This window comes from Prionailurus bengalensis, chromosome B4 (genome assembly GCF_016509475.1).
Source record: "Prionailurus bengalensis isolate Pbe53 chromosome B4, Fcat_Pben_1.1_paternal_pri, whole genome shotgun sequence".
Classification (NCBI taxonomy): Eukaryota; Metazoa; Chordata; class Mammalia; order Carnivora; family Felidae; genus Prionailurus; species Prionailurus bengalensis.
Genome location: NC_057358.1, coordinates 65,334,185 through 65,358,606, shown reverse-complemented (window position 1 = coordinate 65,358,606; position 24,422 = coordinate 65,334,185). Strand labels below are relative to the sequence as shown.

General features: G+C 38.7%; 1 protein-coding gene across 1 annotated transcript in view; it reads left to right on the top strand.

The window, feature by feature from the left end:
- The first annotated feature begins 6,482 nt into the window (after nt 1–6,482).
- SYT10 (synaptotagmin 10) overlaps nt 6,483–24,422 on the top strand; it is a 65,248-nt gene continuing 47,308 nt past the window's right edge. The window contains exon 1 of the mRNA XM_043563147.1: nt 6,483–6,982. Coding sequence (XP_043419082.1) covers nt 6,832–6,982 — 151 coding nt within the window. The 5' untranslated portion in view covers nt 6,483–6,831. The remainder of the gene's footprint in view (nt 6,983–24,422) is intronic.

Sequence of the window (24,422 nt, the reverse complement as noted above, 5' to 3'; positions counted from 1 at the left end):
CTCTGTACAGAGTACAGGTCTCTGTACAGAGATCCACTGTAGTAAATAACTAGAAGTAAAGTGAATTCCTATCAGTTGGGAAATAGTTGAATAAATTATGGTATATATTGAATAATTTATAGCCATTTAAAATAATTAGTTAAGGCTAGCCAAGTGAACTAGAGAGACTGTCATTACAGTTGGGTAAAAACTGCACCTTTTTGGAAAATAGACAATGACAGAATAGCACCTATGTATACACATGTCCATCCATGCGCTTATTTAATTATATGAGAAAGAAGAAGAATATGACAAAATGCATTGTAAGTTCTTAAATGGCATAACTATTGGCACAGGGACTGATTGCTAATGTGAAGTAGATAAAGGTCATAATTTTATAATTACATGCTTTTATCAGTTAGAGAGCTGTCTGGCCAAATAGCCCTTTAATCACATTCTGCCTACCCTACAACCATGTCATGATGATAGATAAGAAGCAGCATACTACAATAGTGAAGAACCTAAATTCTGCAACCTTAAGGCCTTAGTCCAAATCGGGCTTTACTGCCAACAGCTATATAGCCTAAGAAAGGCTACTTAACCTCTCTGTGGCTCTTTTTTTCTTTCAAGTTTATTTATTTATCTTAGAGAGAAAGAGAGAGAGTGCAAGTAGGGGAAGGGCAATGAGAGAGGGAGAGAGAGAATCTCAAGCAGGCTCTGTACTGTGAGCACAGAGCCCAATGCAAGGCTTAAGCCCACAAACCTCGAGATCATGACCTAAGCCGAAATCAAGAGTCGGACACTTAACCAACTGAGACACCCAGGCACCCCTATGGCTCAGTTTTCTTACCTATTAAATGAGAACATAATTGTACCTATCTCATAAGTTTGTTGTAGGATTTAATAAGTTAATGTATCTACAAAGCTTAGTACTATTGTTCTAAATGAATTAACCTAAGAGTTACCATAACAATCAGCTTACAAAGTAGTTTTATACAAGTTACACATCACACAAAAACTATCACTGTAATTATTAAACCATATATATAATACATATAACAGACCTGTACAAAGTAGGTATTCAAGAGTTACTATTTGTCCCTAAGGTACAAATGACCATCTTCTTCCTTCTCAAAGGACTACTACCACTCTTCCTTCTTTTCCCTCTTCTCCCAACTTCCTTGGAAATGGAAATTTATCAGTTTCTACTATACCCTGGTATTTCTTCAACAAGTAAATAAAGGCTTTTATTTCTGATAACTAGAGAGAAAGAGGGTTAACAAAAGACATACATTAATTTATTCAGCAAATGTTACTGAGTGACTATTACTGCTGACAGAGTGAAGGCTCTTGGAAAGGGCAGTGATGAGGGAGGACAGGTTCTCTACCTACCAATTTATATCAAATTAATTATTTAAATTATGTTATGTGCCACAAAGGAGAAATAGAGAATGAAAAGAAAGCACAAGTCAATGAATTCAGAAATGAACAAAAAAACTAGGCAGAGGCCAGGCCACATAGAGCGCTATAGGCCACATTCAAGGTATTCAATGTATCTAAAGCACAAGGGGAAGGCACTGGAAGGGACACAAATCAGAATTGCCTTTTTATACAGTTACACATGATGGAGACGCCTGGGTGGCTCAGTCAGTTAAGTGTCAGACTCTTGATTGCAGCTCAGGTAATAATCTCACAGTTTGTGGGATTGAATCCTGTGCTGGGCTCTGTGCTGATGGCATGGAACCTGCTTGGGATTCTCTCTGTCCCTCTCTCTCTCTGCCCTTCCTCTCTCTCTCTTTCTCTCTCTCAACATAAAAACAAAAAAGATTGAAGACAACCTTCAAACAGTTACACATGATGGATTGAAAATGTACATGTTTCCTGCCACTCGTGAAAAGACACTGAAATGATAATAAAGCAATAAAAAGCTAGAAGTGTAAAAGGACAGACGGAATAGGAAAGGACACAGGAGATGACGCAAGGACAGAAGATGTCAAACGGTTCACCAGATGGAAGCAGTGAAGGAGTAGTAACTGCCTTACTGAGCAGAGGGAGCTGAGACCTCCAGAGGCAGATAGCAATGAGGAGCTGGCTTCTCACCTCACAGAGTCTCAGAAAAACTCAGAAACGGAGTTATCTTGTACTGATTCCACAAAAGATGGCATTAGGGAGAAAGGCTAAAAAAGGAGGACTGTCACACTTTTTTTTAATGTTTATTTATTTATTTTTGATGGAGAGAGACACACACAGAGAGAGAGAGAGAGGCAGAGACAGAGAGAGGAAGAGAGAGAACAAGCAGGGGAGGGGCAGGGAGAGAGGGAGACACAGAATCCGAAGCAGGCTCCAGGCTCTGAGCTGTCAGCACAGAGTCCGATGTGGGGCTCAAACCCATTAACCATGAGATCATGACCTGAGCCGAAGTCAGATGCTTAATGAACTGAGCAACCCAGGTACCCTAGGAGTGTCACTCTTAAGATGTCTCAAGGCTCAAGTCTCCATCCACACAACTCCTGTGGTCTGGTGATTACCCTTCCCCAAACTTGCAAATAGTTTTCCCCTGGAGATACCAAAGGAAAGTCTCCAGACCTAAGGCACCAGAAGTATAAGAAGACAGAACCATGAGAGGCCCCAGATTGGAAAATAAAAGCAGGCTGGGGCACCTGGGTGGCTCAGTTAGCTAAGGGTCCAACTTTGGCTCAGGTCATGATCTCATAGTCTGTGAGTTTGAGCCCCACATCAGGCTCTGTGCTGACAGCTGCAGAGCCTGGAGCCTGCTTCGGATTCTGTGTCTCCCTCTCTCTCTCCCCTTCCCACATTCACACCCTGTTTCTCTCTCAAAAATAAATAAACATTAAAAATTAAAAAAAAAGAAAAGTAGGTAGCCTTTAAATATTGCCCCACATCCCTAGTAAAAGATTAGACAGGCCTCTCTGATATTTGGGGGATGCTCCAATTCAAAATAACTTGAATCACCCTGCAGTGAACACCCTGTTTTTAAGCCTTACTAATATACCTAGAGCTTCAACTCCATATCTTACTGGTATTTATATTTGATTATTTGGATGAGCAAACATCTGAGAAATCTTACAACATGAAAAATGACAACAACAAAACAAGTTATTCAGAGAAAAAAGATACAAGACAGAAGCACAGGTGGGGGAGTTAAAAAATATATAATACAGTCAGAAAAATAAGAACAGATTATAGTATGCATGAAATAAGAAACAAGAACAACTACTAAGCAAAAAACTATGCATATCTTAAAACTACAATAGTTGAAATTGTGATTTGATAGAAGGCTCAGAAGAGAAAGCCTAGGAAATCTCCCAAAAATTAGAGCACAAGGAGTAGGAGGTGGTAGAGATGCAAAACTGAAGAGAAATTAAAATTAGAGATTCAATCTTGGCGGCCAAAAATTCAACATAAAAGAGTTCCAGAGGAGACTACACAGAAAAACAGAAGGAAGAAAAGAAATAAATCAATACAATTTCTCAAAATTGCAGGATTCAAAAGTGAGTCTGTTTGAAGTGCTGAGTGAGTATCCATCAGGATGAATGAACAAAAGTGAGCACAGCCGATAGAGAAGACACCAAACCTTCCAGAGAGAGATGAATCAGGCTAATCAAAGGATCTGGAGTCAGAACAGAAATAGACTTCTCAGTAGCAATATGCATCCATGCAAATGAGAAGTTTGGGGTCATCTTTCCAGTTGAGAGTGAGTGGTGATGCCACTCTTCAACTTAAGGAATACAGGAGCAGGCCCAAGTATGTACAGGCGATGAGAATTGGGCTCATAGGAATCTGAGCTGTAGAACACAGAAAAGTAAGGAAGGGGAGCTTTAAGTAAGTTACTCGTCTCTCATCTTCATTCAGACTGAGCTCAGCTGTTCTGAGATTTCCTCATTTACCCACCTTCTTAGTGCCTGTCACAGAGATCAAGTAGTATTTGAAATTCTAGTCACAGGAATGATTCCCAGATTCCCCTTACTTTAGGGAGATCTCTACCTGAGAAGATAACTCCCTCCCCTCCATATTTTGAAAGAGCCATAGGGAGGGGGAGAAGAAAGAAATGGAAAAGGATTGAATAAGCAGGGAAATCACGGTATTGACCCTTCAGAATCACCCCTGAAAGAGGATGGCTTAGCTTATACGGATGGGAGCGCTGGGGGCCTGTTCACCTCTACACCAATTCCTCCTTGTCTTAATGCAGGGATCATTCAGAAGGAAGCTGTGTCAGAGACCTGCCTGTATTTTTGGATTATTAATGCCTCATATATCACTTAGTATAGCAACTCGTGCTTAGTAAAATCAATCTCACCTGCTCTCCCCTCCTTTACTGTTCAGCAACTCCTTCGGAGTGTGGGTGGGGAAGTAAATGCAAATCTGTATTGCTTGGTTTACTTGATGGGTAGGCTCTTGTTAGTTCAAATAGTTGGCAAAAAATTTTTAAAGATTGTGAATTGAAATTCTTGTCATCTCATCCTTCAGCATTGAAAATAATGACCTTGAATGCAGTTTCTACATTCCCCACACCTCTTACCGGAGCTGTTAATAAGTGACAAGAAAAACTGGTTTGATTCATCTGCTAATGAGCTGTAGAGATGGTCTAAAGATCAAAGGAAAAAAGCAAAACCTTAGGAGATTTAGATGAAAGCAAAAATATTTCAGACAAATAAATTCAGAAAAATGAACATACAGGTGAACTGCTTATTGTGGAAACACGGGGAAGAGTAAGCAAGAGGCCAGGAACAGGATAAACAAATACGGGGAAAGTTATTTTCAGAATCTGTTTACCTAATAATATTGAGCACTGAAATCAAACAGAAGAGGGTCATGAGAGAGCTCTGCATTACTCCACTTAAGCAATTAGAATCTAGGTAGTATAGAGCTAAATTACTCATTTGGACTCCCACATAACAGTTTGCTCATACAGTAAATATGAAAGCACAGCATTGCATTGCAGGTTGTTCTACAGGAGGGTGTCTAGACTGTGGAGGAATGGGAGGCAAGGACAGCTGGAAAGGGCCTTATTAAAGTGTGTTTACATTGCTCCAAACATACAGTAGATATTCAGTATTTTTTGACAGTGAAATTATTTTGAAATAGTCAATTTTATCTAAAAACCATCCAAAGCAATGTGCATAAAAACAAAAAGCAAATGAAACCTTCAGATTTTAGTTTGTCTTGATTCACGATAAAATTACTCCTAGTTATTATACCAATTGTCCTATGAATCAGGTCAAAATGATTCAACTAATGAATGTTTATCTACTGTGATTCTATGCCTAGTATTTATAGTAAGTTTACCACAGTGTCCTTACACAGGAAATGATTTATCATAAACTGTCTATATAAATATGCCCACAACGTCAGGACATTCCACTTCGAAAATAAAGAATCCTCACCTAATAAAGGTTAAATCAATCTTCAGGTTATAAGCGAGTATCAAACTCTGCCCCCAAACAATTTAAAAACAATGAAACCCATTTATAGTAAATGTGAACCCATTTACTATAACCGTGTGGCCCATACTTATCAACACTATTTTGTAGTTGTAGCTCCATGAGTAAGCCCGGTTGCCTTAGAGAAGTGTTGCAACAGAAGAGTCCCAAGGCTTCATTTTACAGATTGAAAGAAGGATCTAAAGGCAATTTCTTCAAGGTTAAGCACAGGTGTGTGTGACAGATATGAACTTAACCCTTCTCCCCTTTAAACCCAGGTCTTGTTGTTGTTTTCAGTATTCCAGTGCAGAAGTGATAAGACAAGTTGTGCATTCTTAACTGCCAATTACGGATTAATCGACAGTGAATATTAATACAAATAAGATTTCGTTTTGTGAAATACGTAAGAGAATTAGAAAACAAAGTCAAAGGCAATAAATTAAAATCTGCCTATTCATAGTATTTATGCATCAAGAAAAACTGAATTGGATTGATATGAAATGTATCTTACGGTGAATTTCAGCAACAGCAATAAAAAGAACTCTGGAATTAAATTTTGTCTCTAAACCATCATCGTTAGAAATCATTTTAAACGTGCTTTCCAGACACACTTCTCTTTCTCTGTAGACGTCTGACTTGATTATTCGCCTATTCATTTTTAAAATTTAACTTTTTCAGTTTGTCTTCAGTTGTAACGACTTTTCAGAAAAGTAGAACTAGACAGACCACGGAGAGCCACACACATGCAGTAAAGTTGGAGAGACAGGAAGCTGATGGGCGGACGGAGGCTGGGAAAAAAGTACGGAGAAAACGAAGATTTCTCTATCCCCCGCCCCGCTGCATCGTGCACCTGCAGCCCAAGCTGGGGTCCCGGCAGGGACGAGGAGTCGCGCCTCTTGCAAGGCCACCTCGGGCCCCTGACTGAGCGCGGAGGGGGCGCTGCGGGTGCCTCAACCGGTCGGCCGGCCCGCGCCGGGCTGCGATTGGACGCGCCGCCGCCAGCCACCAGCCCAAACACTAAAGCGCTGGGAGGAGGCGGGGGGAGTTCTAGCGAGTCGAGGGCTTTGGCTTTTTCACGTCTCCCCCACCCCCTACCCTTCCTCTCGGCACTCCATGCCGGGTCTCTCTCTCCAGCTCGCCGCGTCTGGCTGGCTCCCGCCGCAGGAGACTTGGCGCAAACCTAACCGCCGCCGCCTCGTGCGCTTCCAGCCCCAGCCTCTCCGCCTTCCCCTGCGCCCCCCTCTCGCGCCATGGGGCCAACCTGCGGCTCCTAAGAGTTGCCGCTGGGAGCAGCGCGCTCTCCCGCCCATTTCCCCACGAGCGGGCGATGGCTTAGGGCGCCAGAGGGGCCAGCCCAGAGGTACCGGGAAGGGGAAATTCGGCCGGCCGACTGGGGAAAAAGAGGCCAACCATGAGTTTCCACAAGGAGGACGGAGTGAGCAGCCTGTGCCAGAAGGCGCTGCACATCGTCACCGAGCTGTGCTTCGCGGGCCAGGTGGAGTGGGAGAAGTGCTCGGGCATCTTCCCCCGGGACAGGGGCAGCCAGGGCGGAAGCAGCACAGGTAACCGGGGAGGGCCCCCCTCGTGTCCGCGCGCTCCGCCGGGACCCCGCGCGGCGCCAGGGCGCCTGTGGGACGCCGCGCCTTCCTACCTCGCTCCTCTTTCCGCTCAGCTCCCGGACACCTGGAGCGTGGGTTCTTCGGGTTTTGTCGGCTCGACTCCGCGTGCCCGGCTTCTTCCACCTCCCCGGCGTGCTCCGAGCCCGCCGCGCCGTCCCTCGCTCGCCGCCGCTCTCCCACGCCTGCGGGCTCCCTTCCGGGGTGGCGAGGCGAGGCGAGCGAGGGCGGCGGCGCACAGCCTGTTACCCAGCGCTGCCTGCGAGAGCCACTCGCCGGCGGGACCCCAGCTGCCCTCTCTCGTGTTGCGGCTCGCGAGCTTGGGGAAGGGGCCGGGCCGGAGAAGCCCTGCTTGGACGCGAAAAACCACCTTGCACATAGGGTTGCCTTGGCCTCCGGGAGCTGAAAGGCTCCGGGGGCGGGGGAGGGGGTGTGTGTGTAACTCGCGGCTACAACCTGTCGAGCCTTTGACAGTGTCCGAACCCCTTATTAAATGTGATTTTAGAGGGTTTCGTGACACCGTTGGCAAAACAGGGATTCTTTTTTGAGGCGACAACCAAGGCTCGGGTCACATATAAAGTGGAGGAAAGAGAAAAGATTAGAAATTCTTTCTACACACATGCTGTCATGCACACCCCAACGCACGGGCATCCTCCCTCTCCCTTCACGAAACTTGGAAGAAATGGGGTGAGATGGAGAAGGACACCGACCGTCAGAAATCTGGAAGTGGAAAGAAGCCTCAGGTGACAGGTTTTTCTCGGAGGGTTGAGGGGAACCGTATCAGAACTAGTGTTTGGTCACTCCTGGGGAAAGGGTTTTAACCACCTGCGCAGTGGTTAGTGTAGCCTGTTGTCCGTTCACACGAGCGAGAGGGACTCCAGAGTTGCGGGCCGCGTGATTTCGAGAGTCCCTTGTGACGGTCACTTGTGGCTTTGGGCGACCGACAAGCACTGCTTTCGGGATTTTCGGCAACGGGCTGGAAGATCGCCATCTCTTCTGTAGGTCTTGTTTCTTCCCCTTTGCTTTCTGTCATTTTTGTCCTTGTGGCGGGGCTTCGTGGCTTGAGGGCAGCCAGGGCAACAGGTGAGAGCTGGACCGCTCAACTCAAGCGGAGCGCGACTGCCCACAGCTCTGCGGGCTGGGGAAGGGGGCCAGGAGGGCGCACTGAGTGAACCTCTCCCAGCCACCACCACCACCAAAGAAAAGGGAGAGGAAGGGGAGGTGGGAATAGATGTGGTTTAGCTTTTCCCTACCAGTATTTAAATGGACTATCTGCAGGGTTTTCAAATTCTCTGATCGTGGCAACCGGAGCCAAGAGAGGCTTCTTTTCTGTCTGCGGTTGGCAGAACCTGAGAGATGCTGCTACTTGAACCCTGGAGCGGAAGGGTACATGATTGGTGCTGTCCCCATGCTGGACACTTAGACGTTTTGTGCATATACAAATAAAACAGTCTTTTTTCACTTGTTCAGTAGGTGTTGAATTCCAACGAGTGTATCAAACAACTATTAGTGGAAGGAACTGGGTGAACACAGTGTATATGTGTGTCACGTGTATGGTTGCTAAGCATGAGATAAATACCCAAAATAGTGTGACCTTAAAAGTCCTCTGTGTTGGTATTGGATAAACTCTTCTGAAACATCTTTAGCGATCGACTTTCTAAAGATAAGACTCCGAGAAGGGGGTATAGTGGAAGAAATTAAAGCATTTAAATTTAAATACCTGTAATTTGGTCATTTAACGGTTGATGCTGTGATCATCTGTTTGTGATCATACACCAAGAAGTGGTCTCCTGGTTCTCAGATTGGCTGGTAATGAGGAAAACTGTGCAGTCGGAAACCAATTACTAGCTTATAAATCTTTCTAAATATACAACCGTATAAACTTAAGGTAAAACACAGTATATGAATTGCAGAAAGGGTGTTGAGCGTGTCCTAAGCCCACAAGAGGCAGTCATAGTTCCCATTCCTTTTGGCCTTTCCCTTGGGAAAAAAAAATTGGGGAAAAATGAGTCTAAAACAATTTCATGGGTATTTTTCTTCTGTAAAGAGAAAATATATGCTATTCAGATGGAGTATTTGATTTAATATATGAATATATTTTGAGTGGCTACCACTAAAGAAGACATTCTGTAAGGTTGTATGAGATCTAAAGATGCACAAGATTACTTTACATTTTCCATTTGTAAATCTGTACAATTAGAAATAAAATACTTTAATCCACAAATAAACTCCAATACCAATAGATATCTGCAAAATGGATTCAAATATTACCTACTGAATCTTTATATTAGCCACTCAGCTTCACATTATTCTTTATAGTCGATTTTCTTATAACTTAGCACCTGTGCCCTTTATTCTAGGTCTCTAAATAAAAACACTTCCAGTAGGTGACCCTTCTACTCACTGTTTGTTGAATAGGAAACACATTATTGGTAGGAGGGCATCTACATTGAATGGCACAGTGGTTATTTACTTTGAATGTTAATCAGCACTGCCCATATGGTGTCGGTTATTCAAAGGGTGAAGTGACAATTACAGGCTTCCAGATTGTGTATATTTTTAGGTTCCTTCCCATAGGAGTAGAGGGGGAGAAATTCTGGTAATCCCAATTAAAGTCATTCCACATTAAAGAACTTATGAATCACACATATAAATAATATATTCTCCTACCAGTGTTTTAAGTGCCAATAAAGAGCGGGCTCCACCATCCTCTTTACTATAACAGCAGTAGCAGAAGCATCAGCAGTGTTATTGGCATTAAGGATCTACCAATCAAGTTGACTAATCCCATATTTTCATAAGATTTGTGAAGAATTAGACTGCATCTGCCAACACCAATTAATTTACTTTTTTGGAATAGTTTATTAGACACATTATTGATGTCAGCATTACTAGCACACTGGAAAGTTCATCATGTGTAATTTTTAGAAAATCAAATGTTTGCCCTCTCTTTCCCTGTGACCCCCACCCCCACCCCCAATAGACATGTCACCAACTAAATTCATCTTCATGCACAATATGATTTAATACTTAGGGAACATACAAAACAATATATCAGCCAAAAATGTTATTTTTCAGATATACCATGACTAATAATAGTTTTGGAACTGCATTTGGGTTCATTTCTGGTCAGTCTTTAATTGCTGCCCCATATCCAAATGCTTATGAGGTTTTAGGAAAGTATGTTGCTTAAAAGGCAGACCTCATAAACCATAGCTAATCAAACCCCCTGAAGCACATAGTCACATCACAATTGTATAGATCTAACCTTAATTTAAATATTTTCAATAAACATTTAATTCATCATTGTTTTGATTTTGCATTTTAATACTTTTAATTTGGGACTAAAAATTCTAAAATAAAAGTTTAAACAATTTCTTTCTCAATTTCTATGTGTATTCCTGAATTTTGTAGATGTAGGGATCAGTAGGTATATGGCAAAGAATTTCTTTGAAGTTACTTGACTAATAAAGGAGATTGCTAAGTAAGATTTTTAAAATTACACTGTGATTCTCTGAGATTGAGGCATTTTAAGTCTATGATAAGGGCTTAAAATGAGTAAGGGTGTTTCGTAGGTTTTTCTCTACAGACACAAAGCAAATGATTACTTAATCTATAATTCTGGTACAACTACACACTGAGTTTTACACATTCTAATGATTGTATAAAGAGTTACAATTTAGAAATATAGTGGAAATTTTTCCTCAAAACTTGTAAATATGAGACAGAGTAATTGAACCATAATAAATTCAGATACACCCATATATGAAGAAGGATGTAAGAAAGGATTTTTTTCCTTCTCCCACATTGTCACTCCAATGAAGAATGCCACTCCAATCAAGAAAGTCTCATTTTTACATGATCATCAATACATACTATGCTTGGTATCATTTGCTCCAAAGGGAAATGAACAACTGCTTTCAAAGGCCAAGCCAGTGTCCGCAAACACCTACTTTTCTTAATTCTGAGATATCAGTATTTTGACAATATTGACAGGATTTGTTTTGCTTTAATCTTTTTTCTTCTTGAGACGAATTAAGATCTATATTTCTTCTTTTTAAAAAAATTTTTAAGTTTATTTATTTTGAGAGAGAGAGGGAGAGAAAATCCCAAGCAGGTTCAGCGCCACCAGCACAGAGCCCAATGTAGGGCTCCAACTCACCAACCATGAGATCATGACCTGAGCTAAAATCAAGAGTCAGATGCTTAACCACCTGAGCCACCTAGGCACCCTTATATTTCCTGTTTATATGAGCTGTGAATCTCTGAAATCAGATCCTTACAAGAATGATTTTATATATAAGATCTATAGCTGTCCATTTCATTCAAATCCCATTGTCTTTAAAACTTAATCATCATTTTGTTTTATGGAAAAAATTAGTCATTATTTGGATACATCTACATTCATCTACAAGATTTTTTTACAAGATTCTGGCAGAAGATAAACATTATCACAAATGTTTATTAGAATCTCTAATGCCAATTAAAATTATCTATATTTTGAAAATACAATTGTGTTCTTCCTGATGTATACATTAAATCAGTAGAACATAAGCTCTTTGAGAGCAGTGGTTTGTCTACTGTCTTATTCTCAGTGCCTAGAAAAACCTATGGCTCCTCTTAGTCTCAATAAATATTTGTTGGATTAATGAAAGAATGAATGAATTAATAAATTCATCCTCAAGAAGCCACAGAACAAAAGGCTTGAAATATCAATGAACTAAATTATGAGTTTTGATTAATTACAAGAAATCGTATTTTGTTTATGATAGCAGAAATTAGAGCATTTGAGGTATTTAAAACCTAGAATATGAGCAAAATACTCACAAAAAAGCAACTTAACATCATATGGGTATCTGTTGACTTCCCACAGAGTGTGTTCAGGTAGAGCTATGATCCAGTGGCTAAATTTGTAAGTGTTGTGTAATAAATGTATTAAGTTTATGCAAGTTCTAGAAAAGTGAGAATATCTACTTAAAATATCAATTTATAATAGTAAAAGAAAGCCTGTTTGCTTAAGTAGAAACTAGCATGGGGAAGATAATCATCTTTTTTCAAATGCCTATTAGTCATACCAGTTAGAACTAGAAGTCATTATTTTGCAGTGTTGAAAATGAAGGCAGGGAAAGTTAGCAACTTCCCCTCAAATCAAGCTAGTTAATGAAGCAGCAAGGATAAAAACCCAGGGTTCCTTAGGTTCCACAAAAAGTAAGCATAGGAAGATTTCCTAGGGGCATCCTTGGTGCCACAGGGCACTGGAACAAATGTTTGTAAAAAATAGGCTCTTAACTATCATTATACCGTTGGCTATAATTAGTGATGTATTGGAAGGTATTAAGATTTCTCAGTGTGTAATTATGACCCAAATTCCAAAATTTCCTTTTGTTAGATATACTGTCATACAAGCGTAAGACACAACATTCTTTATTTTTCTTGAGTACATGCATGCATATAATTAAGTGTACATGAGTGTTAATTCATGAATGCTTAGCTAAATATAATTGATTCATTTGAACAGTAAAATCATGTAAAAGATTTTAGTGTGTTTGAAATGCACAACTTTGAATGCATATAATTATAAATATAGCTCCTGTATGTCCATAAATAAGCCTATAATGAAAACAGATATTAAATTTCTGGTTAAATTATTTTTGTTACTTTGTAATTAGAAAAATAATACATTACAATCAATTTTTGCTTTATTTTCCTACCATTTTTTGGGTATGTAAGTTTAGTAGTCAACCGTCTATATATGTCACTATTAAAATTCAGTGCTATGATATCAAAGAAAACTAGGCCTCCTAATAGGAAGTGTTATTATTAAAGCTCAATAAATTATGTTGTTTATTTCTAATTTGTACAATACTGATTTTCTCTGTTGGTGGAATATCCAGCACTGGCCAAGTTTAGAAACAGTCCCTGACTGAAGCGATGGCTTCTTGTTATTGTATAATAGTTTTCTTTTTCCTTATTTTATTTTATTTTATTTTATTTTATTTTATTTTTTAATGTTTATTTTTGAGAGAGAGAGAGAGACAGAGTGCAAATGGGGGAGGGGCGGAGAGGGAGAGGGAGACCCCGTATCTGAAACAGGCCCCAGCCTCTGAGCTGTCAGCACAGAGCCCACCATGGAGCTCGAACTCGGGACTGGTGAGATCATGACCTAGGCTGAAGTCGGACACTCAACTGACTGAGCCACCCAGGTGCCCCTTTCTTTATCATTTTAAATATCCTAAATGACTACTGAAACTGTAAAGGCTGACATCAACATGACTTAGGTAGACTGTCTGAAAATAAAGCTGTATATATATATATACACATATATACATATATGCATATATGTATATATGTGTATATATATATACACACACACACACACACACAAATACTGTATATGTATACATAAAATCATAAAATTGTTCTGTGATGCCTCAGAGCTAGAAGGGTAGAATGATGAAGGTGGGAGGGACTGATACTACCTTTTTTTCATCCGGGTGGATCCTGAAGTGTGTTACGATCTGCTATTTAACATTCTGTTATGGAATAGAGAACATTACAGTCAATTTAAAAAACCTTGTAAATGTCAATTTGTTCATACTGCAGAATTATTTTAAACAATGAGGACTATAGTTTACAGTCTTTATTATTCCCTTAATTCTGTTTCAATAGTCATAGATTTATAGGAATAATGGATAAAACAATATTAAGCTTATTATCATTTCTAACATGTTACAATATGAGTTGTTACTATATCTGAGAGGTGGTTTTAGCATTATGCTTTTATTCAACAAATATTTATTGAACACTTAGGTAAAAGCCACTGAGCCAGACATAAAATGTACTCGTACTAGGCGGCCTGGGTGGCTCAGTCAGTAAAGTGTCTCACCCTTGATTTCAGCTCAGGTCATGATCTCACGAACCATGATTCCTCCATCAGGGTTTGCACTGGTAGGGCAGAGCCTGTTTGGGATCCTCTCTCTCTGCCTCTCCCCCGCTGGGTGCATGTGCACACATGTGCCCTCTCTCTCTCAAAATAAATAAATAAACTTAAAAAAAATAAAATGTACCATTAATTAAACGCTGTACATAGTTCAAGTTATTGTAAATGTAGAATTAATAATCACAGATTATAAATTATTTACTCAATTATGAAATGTGTAAAGATTTTTTTATAAGTTAGTATACTTTTATATCATATTGAATACCATATTTGATTGAATCTAAGATGCTATTGATTATAAGATGCACCATTATTTTATATGGTACCAAAAAGAAAAAGAAATGTCACTAAATAAATTATAACTTGATACTTTGTTATCACAGAGTTTTTATTTCACACTTAGGTAGAGACTTCTTTTAAAACAGACATAAATTGTTGAAATCATATATCACTCTTGTACAAACATAAAAAGTAAAATAAAAGACATAAATGGGTTAAAATAAGTTTAAAGTTGACCACGATTCTTCTGAATGGCTTTTTGATTTCAGAATTGGTGACATCATTGTTTTTTCCACTCATTATTAGGCTCTGTGCCATCAAGAGTGCTGTCAAGAGTGGTAATGGTGCATTTTTTTCCTTAAAAGAATTCATAAAAGATATAAAGGCCATTTGGTGTTGTGCTCTAAGCTACCTGTACAATGTTAGCAATGTTGGCAAACTCACTGACTCACTGCCTTCTCCACCTACCCCCCAAAAGTTTGTCTTGTAAGGTTTAGTGCTAGGCTTTACTGTTTTCTCCACTGTTTTGCTTTTTTTTTGGTTGTTGTTTTTTTTTTTAAGCCACTTGGACTCATTCTATGGATTTTTATATTGATGCCTTTGTTTTGCACATACACAGAGAAAATTATGACATACTTACTTCCTGGCTATTAGTGATTGTAATAAGCCACTGATACTAAAGTATATTCAGATTTCAGAAAATGTAAATGTTTTAAAATATGCATATTATAATCAACTCAATATAGTATTAATACAAAGTTTTTATCATTTATTGAAATTCAAGAAAAAGGCAAATCAGTACCGTTAAAATGGAAATTATAAGAGGCATTGTTGCAAGGATAATATGTTGATTGATTATGTATTGGATATATAGATGAAAAAGAGACTGCTAGTTATTTCCAAGTATTCATTTCCCCCCTTTTATTTCACAGTATCAGAATCCTTTATTTTTATTTAGATATGTAGCAGCATTAAAATAACTTATTTTTTTTAATTTATAAATGACAACTTTTCTCAGCTTTCTTTCTGGTTTGCTGCAGCCACATGACTAAATCTGACCATCAGAATGTTAGTGGCAGTGATGTGTACTACTTCCAGGCTGTGCCCTTAGAATTAAAGGACAGACTCTCGGGGCGCCTGGGTGGCGCAGTCGGTTAAGCGTCCGACTCCAGCCAGGTCACGATCTCGCAGTCCGTGAGTTCGAGCCCCGCGTCGGGCTCTGGGCTGATGGCTCAGGGTCTGGAGCCTGTTTCCGATTCTGTGTCTCCCTCTCTCTCTGCCCCTCCCCCGCTCATGCTCTGCCTCTCTCTGTCCCAAAAATAAATAAACGTTGATAAAGGACAGACTCTCACTTTCCCTTTCCCCATGGTATTCTACCACCTAACTGCCTGGAACATGGGCATGGTAGCTTGCCATCTTGGACATTAAGGAGAAGGCAAAAACCTTTGAATAGCAAAGTACAAATATAAAAAAAAAAAAAATTAGGACTCTAGACACCTTGAACCTGATGTGTATGCCCTGGCCTGCTTATGCTGGAATAGTTAATTACATGAGAGAGAAATAAACTTCTTCTACCTTGTTTAAGTCACTGCTAGTTTAGCCTCTTGTTATAGAAATCAGAATTATGCCCTATTATAATATTAGAGTTGACCCTTGAACGACACAGGATCCAACTGTGTGGATCTACTTATATGCAGATTTTTTCTAGTACAGTACTCTAAATGTTTTTTCTCTTTTTTATAATTTACTTAAGAACATTTTATTTTTTCTAACTTTATTGTAAGAATACAGCATATAACATATAAAATATATGTTAATCAAGTGTTTATGTTATTGGCAAGGCTTCTGGTCAACAGTAGGCTATCAATAGTTTTAGGGGAGTCAAAACTTATATGGCAGTTTTCAACTGTGTGGGACTTGGTGCCTCTAACCTCCTCATTGTTTAAGGGTCAACCACAACATCATCTGAATAGGATAAATAGGTTAACTTCAAAGATAATTCCAAATTTTTATCTTAGAAACAGTTTCCCTCAGCTTTCTTTGAGTAAGAGTTGTTGATTTGGGGCACGTGGGTGGCTTAGTCAGTTAAGCATCCGACTTCAGCTCAGGTCATGGTCTCATGGTTCATGGGTTCGAGCCCTGGATTGGGCTCTGTGCTGTGTGGAGCCTGCTTGGGATTCATTCTCTCTCTCCCCGCCTCCCCCCCCCCCCCCACTCTGTTCCTCCTCTATTCATGCTTTCTCTCTCTCTCAAATAAAAAAAAAAAGAGTTGCTGATTTGGGTTTTATTCCCCTTCTTTCTCTATGGAATGATGCCATAAATATGGTCTATGTTCAGGCAATAATGGGAAGAAACCAAAGAACAAAAGGCTTGAAATATCAATGAACTAAATTATAAGTTTTGATTAATTACAAGAAATCATATTTTTGTACATTTTGAAAATTAAAGAACTAGAACTTTAAAATTTAAAAAAATGATACAGAAACCACAGATAAGAATATCAATTAATGCAGTGGTGATGGGAATGGAGAGCACACCAATTGGTCTGTGCTTTTCTGTGTGATCATATCCATCTGTGTAGGTAGTAGACAATTAGATCTAACACTTTTTACAAGCCTCAGTGAATAGGACCATGCAAATGTTATGGTCTGGTTACATAGACTTTAGCAAAGTTCTGCTTTACAAAAGTTTCTGAGGAATTAGCATTTTTTGGCTTACTCTTCTGTCTCTCTTTTTTTTTTCCTTTAACATTTATTTATTTATGAGAGACAGAGCATGAGCAGGGGAGGGGCAGAGAGAGAGGGAGACACAGAATCCGAAGCAGGCTCCAGGCTCCAAGCTATCAGCACAGAGCCCGACACCGGGCTCAAACTCACAAACTGTGAGATCATGACCTGAGCCGAAGTCAGACGCTTAACCAACTGAGCCACCCAGGTGCCCCATGGCTTACTCTTCTCTTATGAGAGTTGTGTTTTCTCAGTTTTTCAGAACTGGGTCACTTTATTTTGAATTATTAAGACACAATGAAAGAATAAAATCTTTATACCAAAAGTGAGTCAGAGACATCTCGACAGATAAGTAGACAGTGGTAAAGCAATGGTTATGCATATTTATGTAATCAAGCCAGAGTTTGAGCAATTTTAAACCTGATTATCTGGGCACCTAATCTAATATCTGTAAATTTAATTAACTCTTAATCTTCCCAAAATATAATAAAATGAATGTCATATAATGGATTCTTTTTAACTATTCAGAGAAATTGAAAATTTGAGATAGGGTCTACTCATCAAGTTTGCCTATTGCAAGGGTAACTTCAAAGGCCCTGCAGAGAAGGCAAGCAAAGCCATTTATATTCATCACCCTGGCCTCCCCATGGCTGACCTTTTTCCTCCAGTGTTCTTTTCTCTACCTAACCTCCCCAGTCCCCAACCACAAGTTCCTATGCCTTCACCTTTCTCACTTGGAAACTCCAGTCCTTTCACCTTTCTACTTCTGTGTGAATTCTGTCAATAGATAGGGCATTCTCTGTCAATAGATAATGATGCATCATTTCATCATTGCAATCGCTTTCTCCTTTGACAGAGATATGGCATTCTCTGTCAATAGATAATGATGTAGATATCTATATGTAGATGTCAATGTAGATGTAGATGTCAATAGATAATAGATAATGATGTCAATCATATGACAGAGATATGGCATTCTCTGTCAATAGATAATGATGCATCATTTCATCATTGCAATCGCTTTCTCCTTTGAAATATATTACATCTTCCAGTGCTGTGGGGAAGGGAGACCTCATTCATGAATAAATTCATCTGCTTCTCTATCCCTACACCAGAGCAATCAACTATTTAGGAGGTTTTAAAACCAGGCAAGCTAGTATCCAATTTCAAAAGAACCCTCAATTCTAAACGGAAATCCTGTGTTTTCCTATTCAATTTTCTCCTGTTCTCTACAATTCCTATTTTTAAACTTCCCCCCACTATATCTAAATAATCCAAGCTATTCCCAAATATCCCAAAGTAACTGGCAGTTAGCCCCAACTCCTACTTTGGAGAAAAAATACTACTTATAAATAAGAATTCACTTGACTTTCTACCCAAGACCTAAAAAATTCCCTGATTGCAGAACCATCCTCTTTTACTCGTAAAGGAAAAAGTGAGGCAATCCTTTCATCTTTGCTTCAGACCCCATCCATCCATTTTCTCCATTTATGGGACTTCATTTAATTATTCATTTGCTTAACTTTCTATGTCTTCTTGTCTGCTGATTCCTTCCCTTAAGTTTTAAAACATGCTTGAGTATTGCACATCCTAATAAAACACCTCCATCACCTCCATGTGCTACTCTTTCCTCCTTTCCAACATCCAGTTTCCTGAAGGAATGGTCTACTCTCATAGAATCCACTTCCTCACTCCTATTCATTTATTTAACCACATTAATGTACTTAATATAGCCTCTCCTTCACTAATCTCATTGAATTCACTAAAACCTACTTGTTAATGTTAATAGTTACTTACTCTAATTGAACTTACTTTAACGTTTTTATGTTGATTACTTCTTAGGCTATTCTCCTCCAGGGATGTCTTGGTAGCTGAGTCAGTTAAGTGTCTGACTCTTGATTTTGGCTCAAGTCAAGATCTGTCAGTTGTAAGATGGTGCCCCCAGTCAGGCTCCTTGCTGAGCGTAGAGCCTGCTTAAGATTCTCTGTCCCTTTGTCCCTCCCCGCTTCTTATGCTTTCTCTTGCTCGCTCCTTCTCTCTCAAATATATATATGAAAACACATTGACCTGAGTTTGTTTTTTCATACTTTCTCAGGTTTCTATGCACACAGGCTCTTTGTTCCTTTTTAAGTTCTTTTTCTTTAAATATTGATGTACTCAGGTTTCTATCAAATTTTGTCTTCTCTTTCATGGATTCAGATTCCACTATTAAAGGAAGTCCTTCAATTTCATCTTTAGTTGCAGTCATGCATTACCAATAACTTCCTCAAAATTTCTACTTGCATGAGCACAAGTACTTCAGACTTAGTACGACCAAAGCTGAAGGCATGGTCTTCCTTACTTCATCATCCTGTTTGTCTCCCACTAACTCACATTCTTATCCTTCAGTCTTCACACTCCTTAACTGGAACTTTAACTTCCAGTTATCTCCTGAATCTTCTTTTCTCCTCATTTCAGCAGCCCTCATTCAGAACCACTATAATCCTTCAATGAATGACTATTATCATATGTTAACTAGTTTCTCTTCTTCTAGTCTGACCTCCACTCTTATCTTCTCCTTAGCCAGAGTGTTATTTCTGAAATGCATTCCTGACCATTTCAATATCTTTATTTAAAAATGTTTCTGAGGTTACTTATTTTTCTTTGAACTAAGTCCAGACTCATAACATTTTTCATACCATGGTTAAATGTGAGTTACAGTCATAAAAAAAATCATTTAAAACATTTTGATGACTTTATAAATTCTCCCAGATTCTTCCTTATTCTTTTGATAGTCAGATACTTTTATTTTGCTAAACAAATTTTGTTGAAAAAATTTATGTCATAAAGACCTAAGTATTAAACAGTTCATTTTGTTTTTAATACCTTTACTGGTTAGCCATAATTACAATAGCAAGCAATGCAAAATATATAAAATACAATAAGCTTATTTTTATAAATTTAGTTTTATTGTTTCAGGATAAAATTCTAATTATCCCAACTTCTTTCACTTTTTGCTGTTGAGAAGAAGGAAATCTCTTTTTCCCTTTGCTTTATGCTTTCGAATGAAAGGAGCTGCAAGATAGGAATCTTGGCCCACCCTCATCTCTGAGAAATGACTTATCAGTTTCCCCCTTCTTTGATGTATGAGCTTCATATCCTCAGGAAGCAAATATTCTCTACTCCTCCATGTAGTAAATTTTATGGGGTCCAGTCCTCATGGGGAATACCAGTGGTGGTGCAGCCAGGCTTGTGACTGTATGGTCAAGTCTAATTCAATTCAAGGTGGCATTATTAGCAAGTCCACTTTCTGATAGACCTAAGCTGATAGCTGCCTGTATTTTAATTGCTGCCTGTTTGAACATGTGTTTGCCTCTCAGTTGTTTTGAGCACATATGGACAGGAAAATGGAATGTTACTTGTTAGCTTCCTGAAATATTAATATTTACTTAGAAGTGCTGGTGTTCATTTTAAACAAATTCACTCCTTTCAGTACCAGTTGTCATCAGATGAGTCTCTCCTCTTGTTACTAATCTGTGAATCACCATTCAGTCTATACTCAATCCATAACTATGCCTCTTTTCTCCTCAGTACTCTTGTTTAAAGAAAAATAAAGAGTTGATAATGACAGCAAACCATCACTGCACTTACTATCCAAATTAACTTTATATACCTGTATATACTTTATATACCTTTATTTAAACCTCACAACATCCTATGAAATAAATATAAATACTTCTATTTTTACGAGACTCTTAAAACCTAAACAACTTGCCCAAAGTCCCCGTGGTGGAGCTGACATTTGAACCCAGATCTAAACTGTGCCAGGGTACAAGCTATATTATATTATCTTCCTGGTAGAAGGATTTCTGCATATTCCTTCTAAATCACTCAGTTTTTAGTCATCTAGCCACCTCAAAACCTACAGCCTTTTAAGTTCTTTTTCAGGTAATTCCCAGAATGTGGATTCAATAGCTCCATAAACATTTTTTGACCATTTGATAAATACCAGACACTACAATAGGTGAATAAATTTGGTTTCTGCTCTGAAGGATCAAGGAATGAGTTTATGTGTAGGATGGGAACATTTGGAGAAGCAAAATAAGTACAGATGTGCAATCTCTTATCCACAATCACAAAACCTCAAAATCCCAAAAACTGACAATTATTTTGTAAATTGTAGCATTTTGGTATCAACATCCTATCTGAATTGGCATTAAGCTACTTATAATCTTCAGTGATCCCACTCAGTGTGACTAATTCATACATTTCATTTTAGATGTATTGATGTGTTTGGTTACTCAGTGTTATCCCACATAATGTGTACTATATTGCCTTTCTAATATTCAAAAGAAAATAATAATTTTTGAAACACATTGTGTCCCAGGAGTTTTGGGTAAGAGAGTGTCAAAAAAGGTACTATTTGGATCTGATTGTTGAATACAAATTTGCCAGGAAGCCAAATGGAGGAAGATAAATGCAGTGGAACTACACGCAACAGCCTGAACAAAATCACGAGAGAGTAATGAGTGGTCAGGGGAAGGAGTACAGGTAGGAAAGTGACAGAAGAATAAAGCTGACCAGTTCCCAGGGGTCAAATCACAAAGGTACTGTGGAATGCCTTACAAAGTTTGGATTTGTCCCAGATGGCTAAGAGGTGATATAGAAGAATGTTAGGCTAAGAGAGGTAAGGTGACCATACATCTCAGTTGCCAGGACATGACTCGGTTTCTTCCTGCTACCCAAGCATTATTGATAACACAATTTTTCACTTTCACAAGTAATTTAGTTTGGCTGAAATAGTTTATGGGCCCCTAAATGGTAGAACCAGATACTGATTTTAGAAAGAAAATTGTCAGTAGTAGGGAAAATGGAATTAGGGTCAGAGATTTCCACAGGACTTTTTCCTAAAATGAGAATAACCTCATGAATGCCAAAACCTAGCATGTAGGAAAAATGGCATAAAAGAATGTCATCACATTTTTGTGGGTGAGTAAAAGTTTTCTAATGCCTATAAGTAAGAAGGGAGGCATTTTCAGTTATGGACTGAAAACGAACTCCATCCTTTCTCCTACCTCACATTGTCCTGCGGTTTCCTTATATCTTGGCTTTTGGCTCCAGCTGAGTTGAAGAAGTTAACTGCGTTAAAATACCCAGAAAAATATAACATAAGTGGAGCTGAAAATACATAAATATTATGAATCCATAATTGTAGTATTTATGCCTCCATTTAAAATAATTAGGAAGCAAGGGGCACCTGGGTGGTTCAGTCGGTTAAGCGTCTGACTGGCTCAGGTCATGATCAGTTCACGGGTTTGGGCTCCACGTCATCAGGCTCTGTGCTGACAGCTCAGAGCCCGGACCCTGCTTTGGATTCTGTGTCTCCCGCTCTCTTTCTGCCCTTCCCCCACTTGTGCACATGCACATGTTTTCTCTCTCTCTCAAAAATAAACATTAAAAAAAGTAGGAAGTATATTGATGTGTTTTTCTTTTTTTCCTCAAGTTACGGGGCTAATGAACAAATTAATAAGTAAAAGTAAATTACAAAATATAAAATATGATCACACATTCTTCACCAATTGAATATAAATGGGAAATATATTTAATGGTTGCTTTAATAAGCAAGTAGAAAATGAAGGAAAATATTAATATCTATGTATCACAGTATGTCAAATTAATTTTTATCTTATAATTAGGTAGCATTAAAAATTTGGAATTATTTCAACTTCTGAATAGATTTCCATTAGCTACAAATTGGGAGTTTCAACAGAACCATTTTATCTTACTAATCAGGAAAATGTAAATTAAAACAAGGTATCATTTTCCCATCATATCAGTGAAAATTAAAGTATAACAGCTTTTCTCTGAAATTACAGGAACTAGTATACTCTTAGGATGTTTTTGTTATAGACACTCTGGGATTCTTTTGGAAATAGCTAATAAAATTAAATATGTGCATAACCTATGACCTTGCAATTCTATTTCTAGACATTTACCTTAGAGAAACACTCACAAATATGTACAAGAAGAAGGGGCAAAGGTGCTCATTATAGCTATGTGGTAATAGCAAAACACTGGGTATAATCTATCCCATAATATCCATCATGGGGAAGTATTATGGAATGCTATGTGAGATGAAGTTAGACCCCAAGGATCATTGAATTAAAAAGTAAAGCAAATTGAAGAAATAAATATGCAGTAAGCCATTTAAGGCTTTTTAAAAAAGTTTTGTATGGGTTTTTAAGAAGTGTCTTTATTAGTGCTTGGGCTGGACAGATACACCCCAAACTGGGATCAGTGGTTGCTTCTAGGGAGGGGTAGGAAATCTTGAATTTCCAGTAGTGGTTAAAGGAAATTAGATTTATTCTTTATTAGTTTTTTAGGCCTTTCATAGCAAAGTACCACAGACTGGTAGCTTAAACAATAGAAACTTATTTCCTCACAGTTGTGAAAACTTGATGTCTGTGATCAAGGTATCAGGAGGGTTGATTTTTCTTCCGAGGCCTCTCCCCTTGGCTTATAGGTGGCCACCTTCTCCCTGTGTTTTCACATGGTCTTTCCTCTGTGAGCACCTTTGTCCTAATCTCCTCTTCTTACAAGGACACCGGTCATACTGGAATAGTGCCTATTCATAATGACCTCATTTTGCCTTTATGACTAATTTAAAGGCCCTATCTCCAAATACAGTCACATTCTGAGGCACTAGGGGGTGAGGATTTCAACATAAGAAAATGGAAAGGATTAAGGGACAGACACAATTCAGCCTATAACATATTCCTAACATTTTTATTTTAAACAAAAGAAATTGGATTCATATTTATATTGAGGCTAAGCAAAGTTGTAAAAGAAAATGAAAAGATTATTTACATCTAGACAAATTTCCCTTTACAGGAAATCTGTTTAGTTTTTAAGCGTGCTGTAACACCAGATTGCCAACATTGGTTATCTTAGGAAGGTGAAAATGGAAGTAGGTAGGGGGATAGCCTTAACTTTTTAAAAAACAGACTTGATTGTTTAGAGCAGCTTTAGATTTACATAGAAATTGGGAAGATAGTACAGAGTTCCCATATACCCCACACCCCGTTTCTCCTGTTATTAATATTTTACATTAATATGGGTTATTTGTTGTAATTAATGAAGCAGTATTGATACACCGTTACTTAAAGTCCATACTTTATTCACATTTCCTTAGTTTTTACCTAATATCCTTTTCCTATCTCAGGACTCCATCTAGGATACCACATTACATTTGGTTGTCATTGTCTCCATAATCTCCTTTTGGCTATGATAGTTTTTCAGACTTTTATTTGACAACCTTGGCAGTGTTGAAGAGTGCTGGTAAGATATTTTGTAGAATGCCCTCCTACTGGAATTTGTCTTATAGATTTCTAATGATTAGCCTTGGGTTATGGGTTTGGGAAAGAAGACCACAAAGGTAGAGTGCCATTTTCATCACATCATA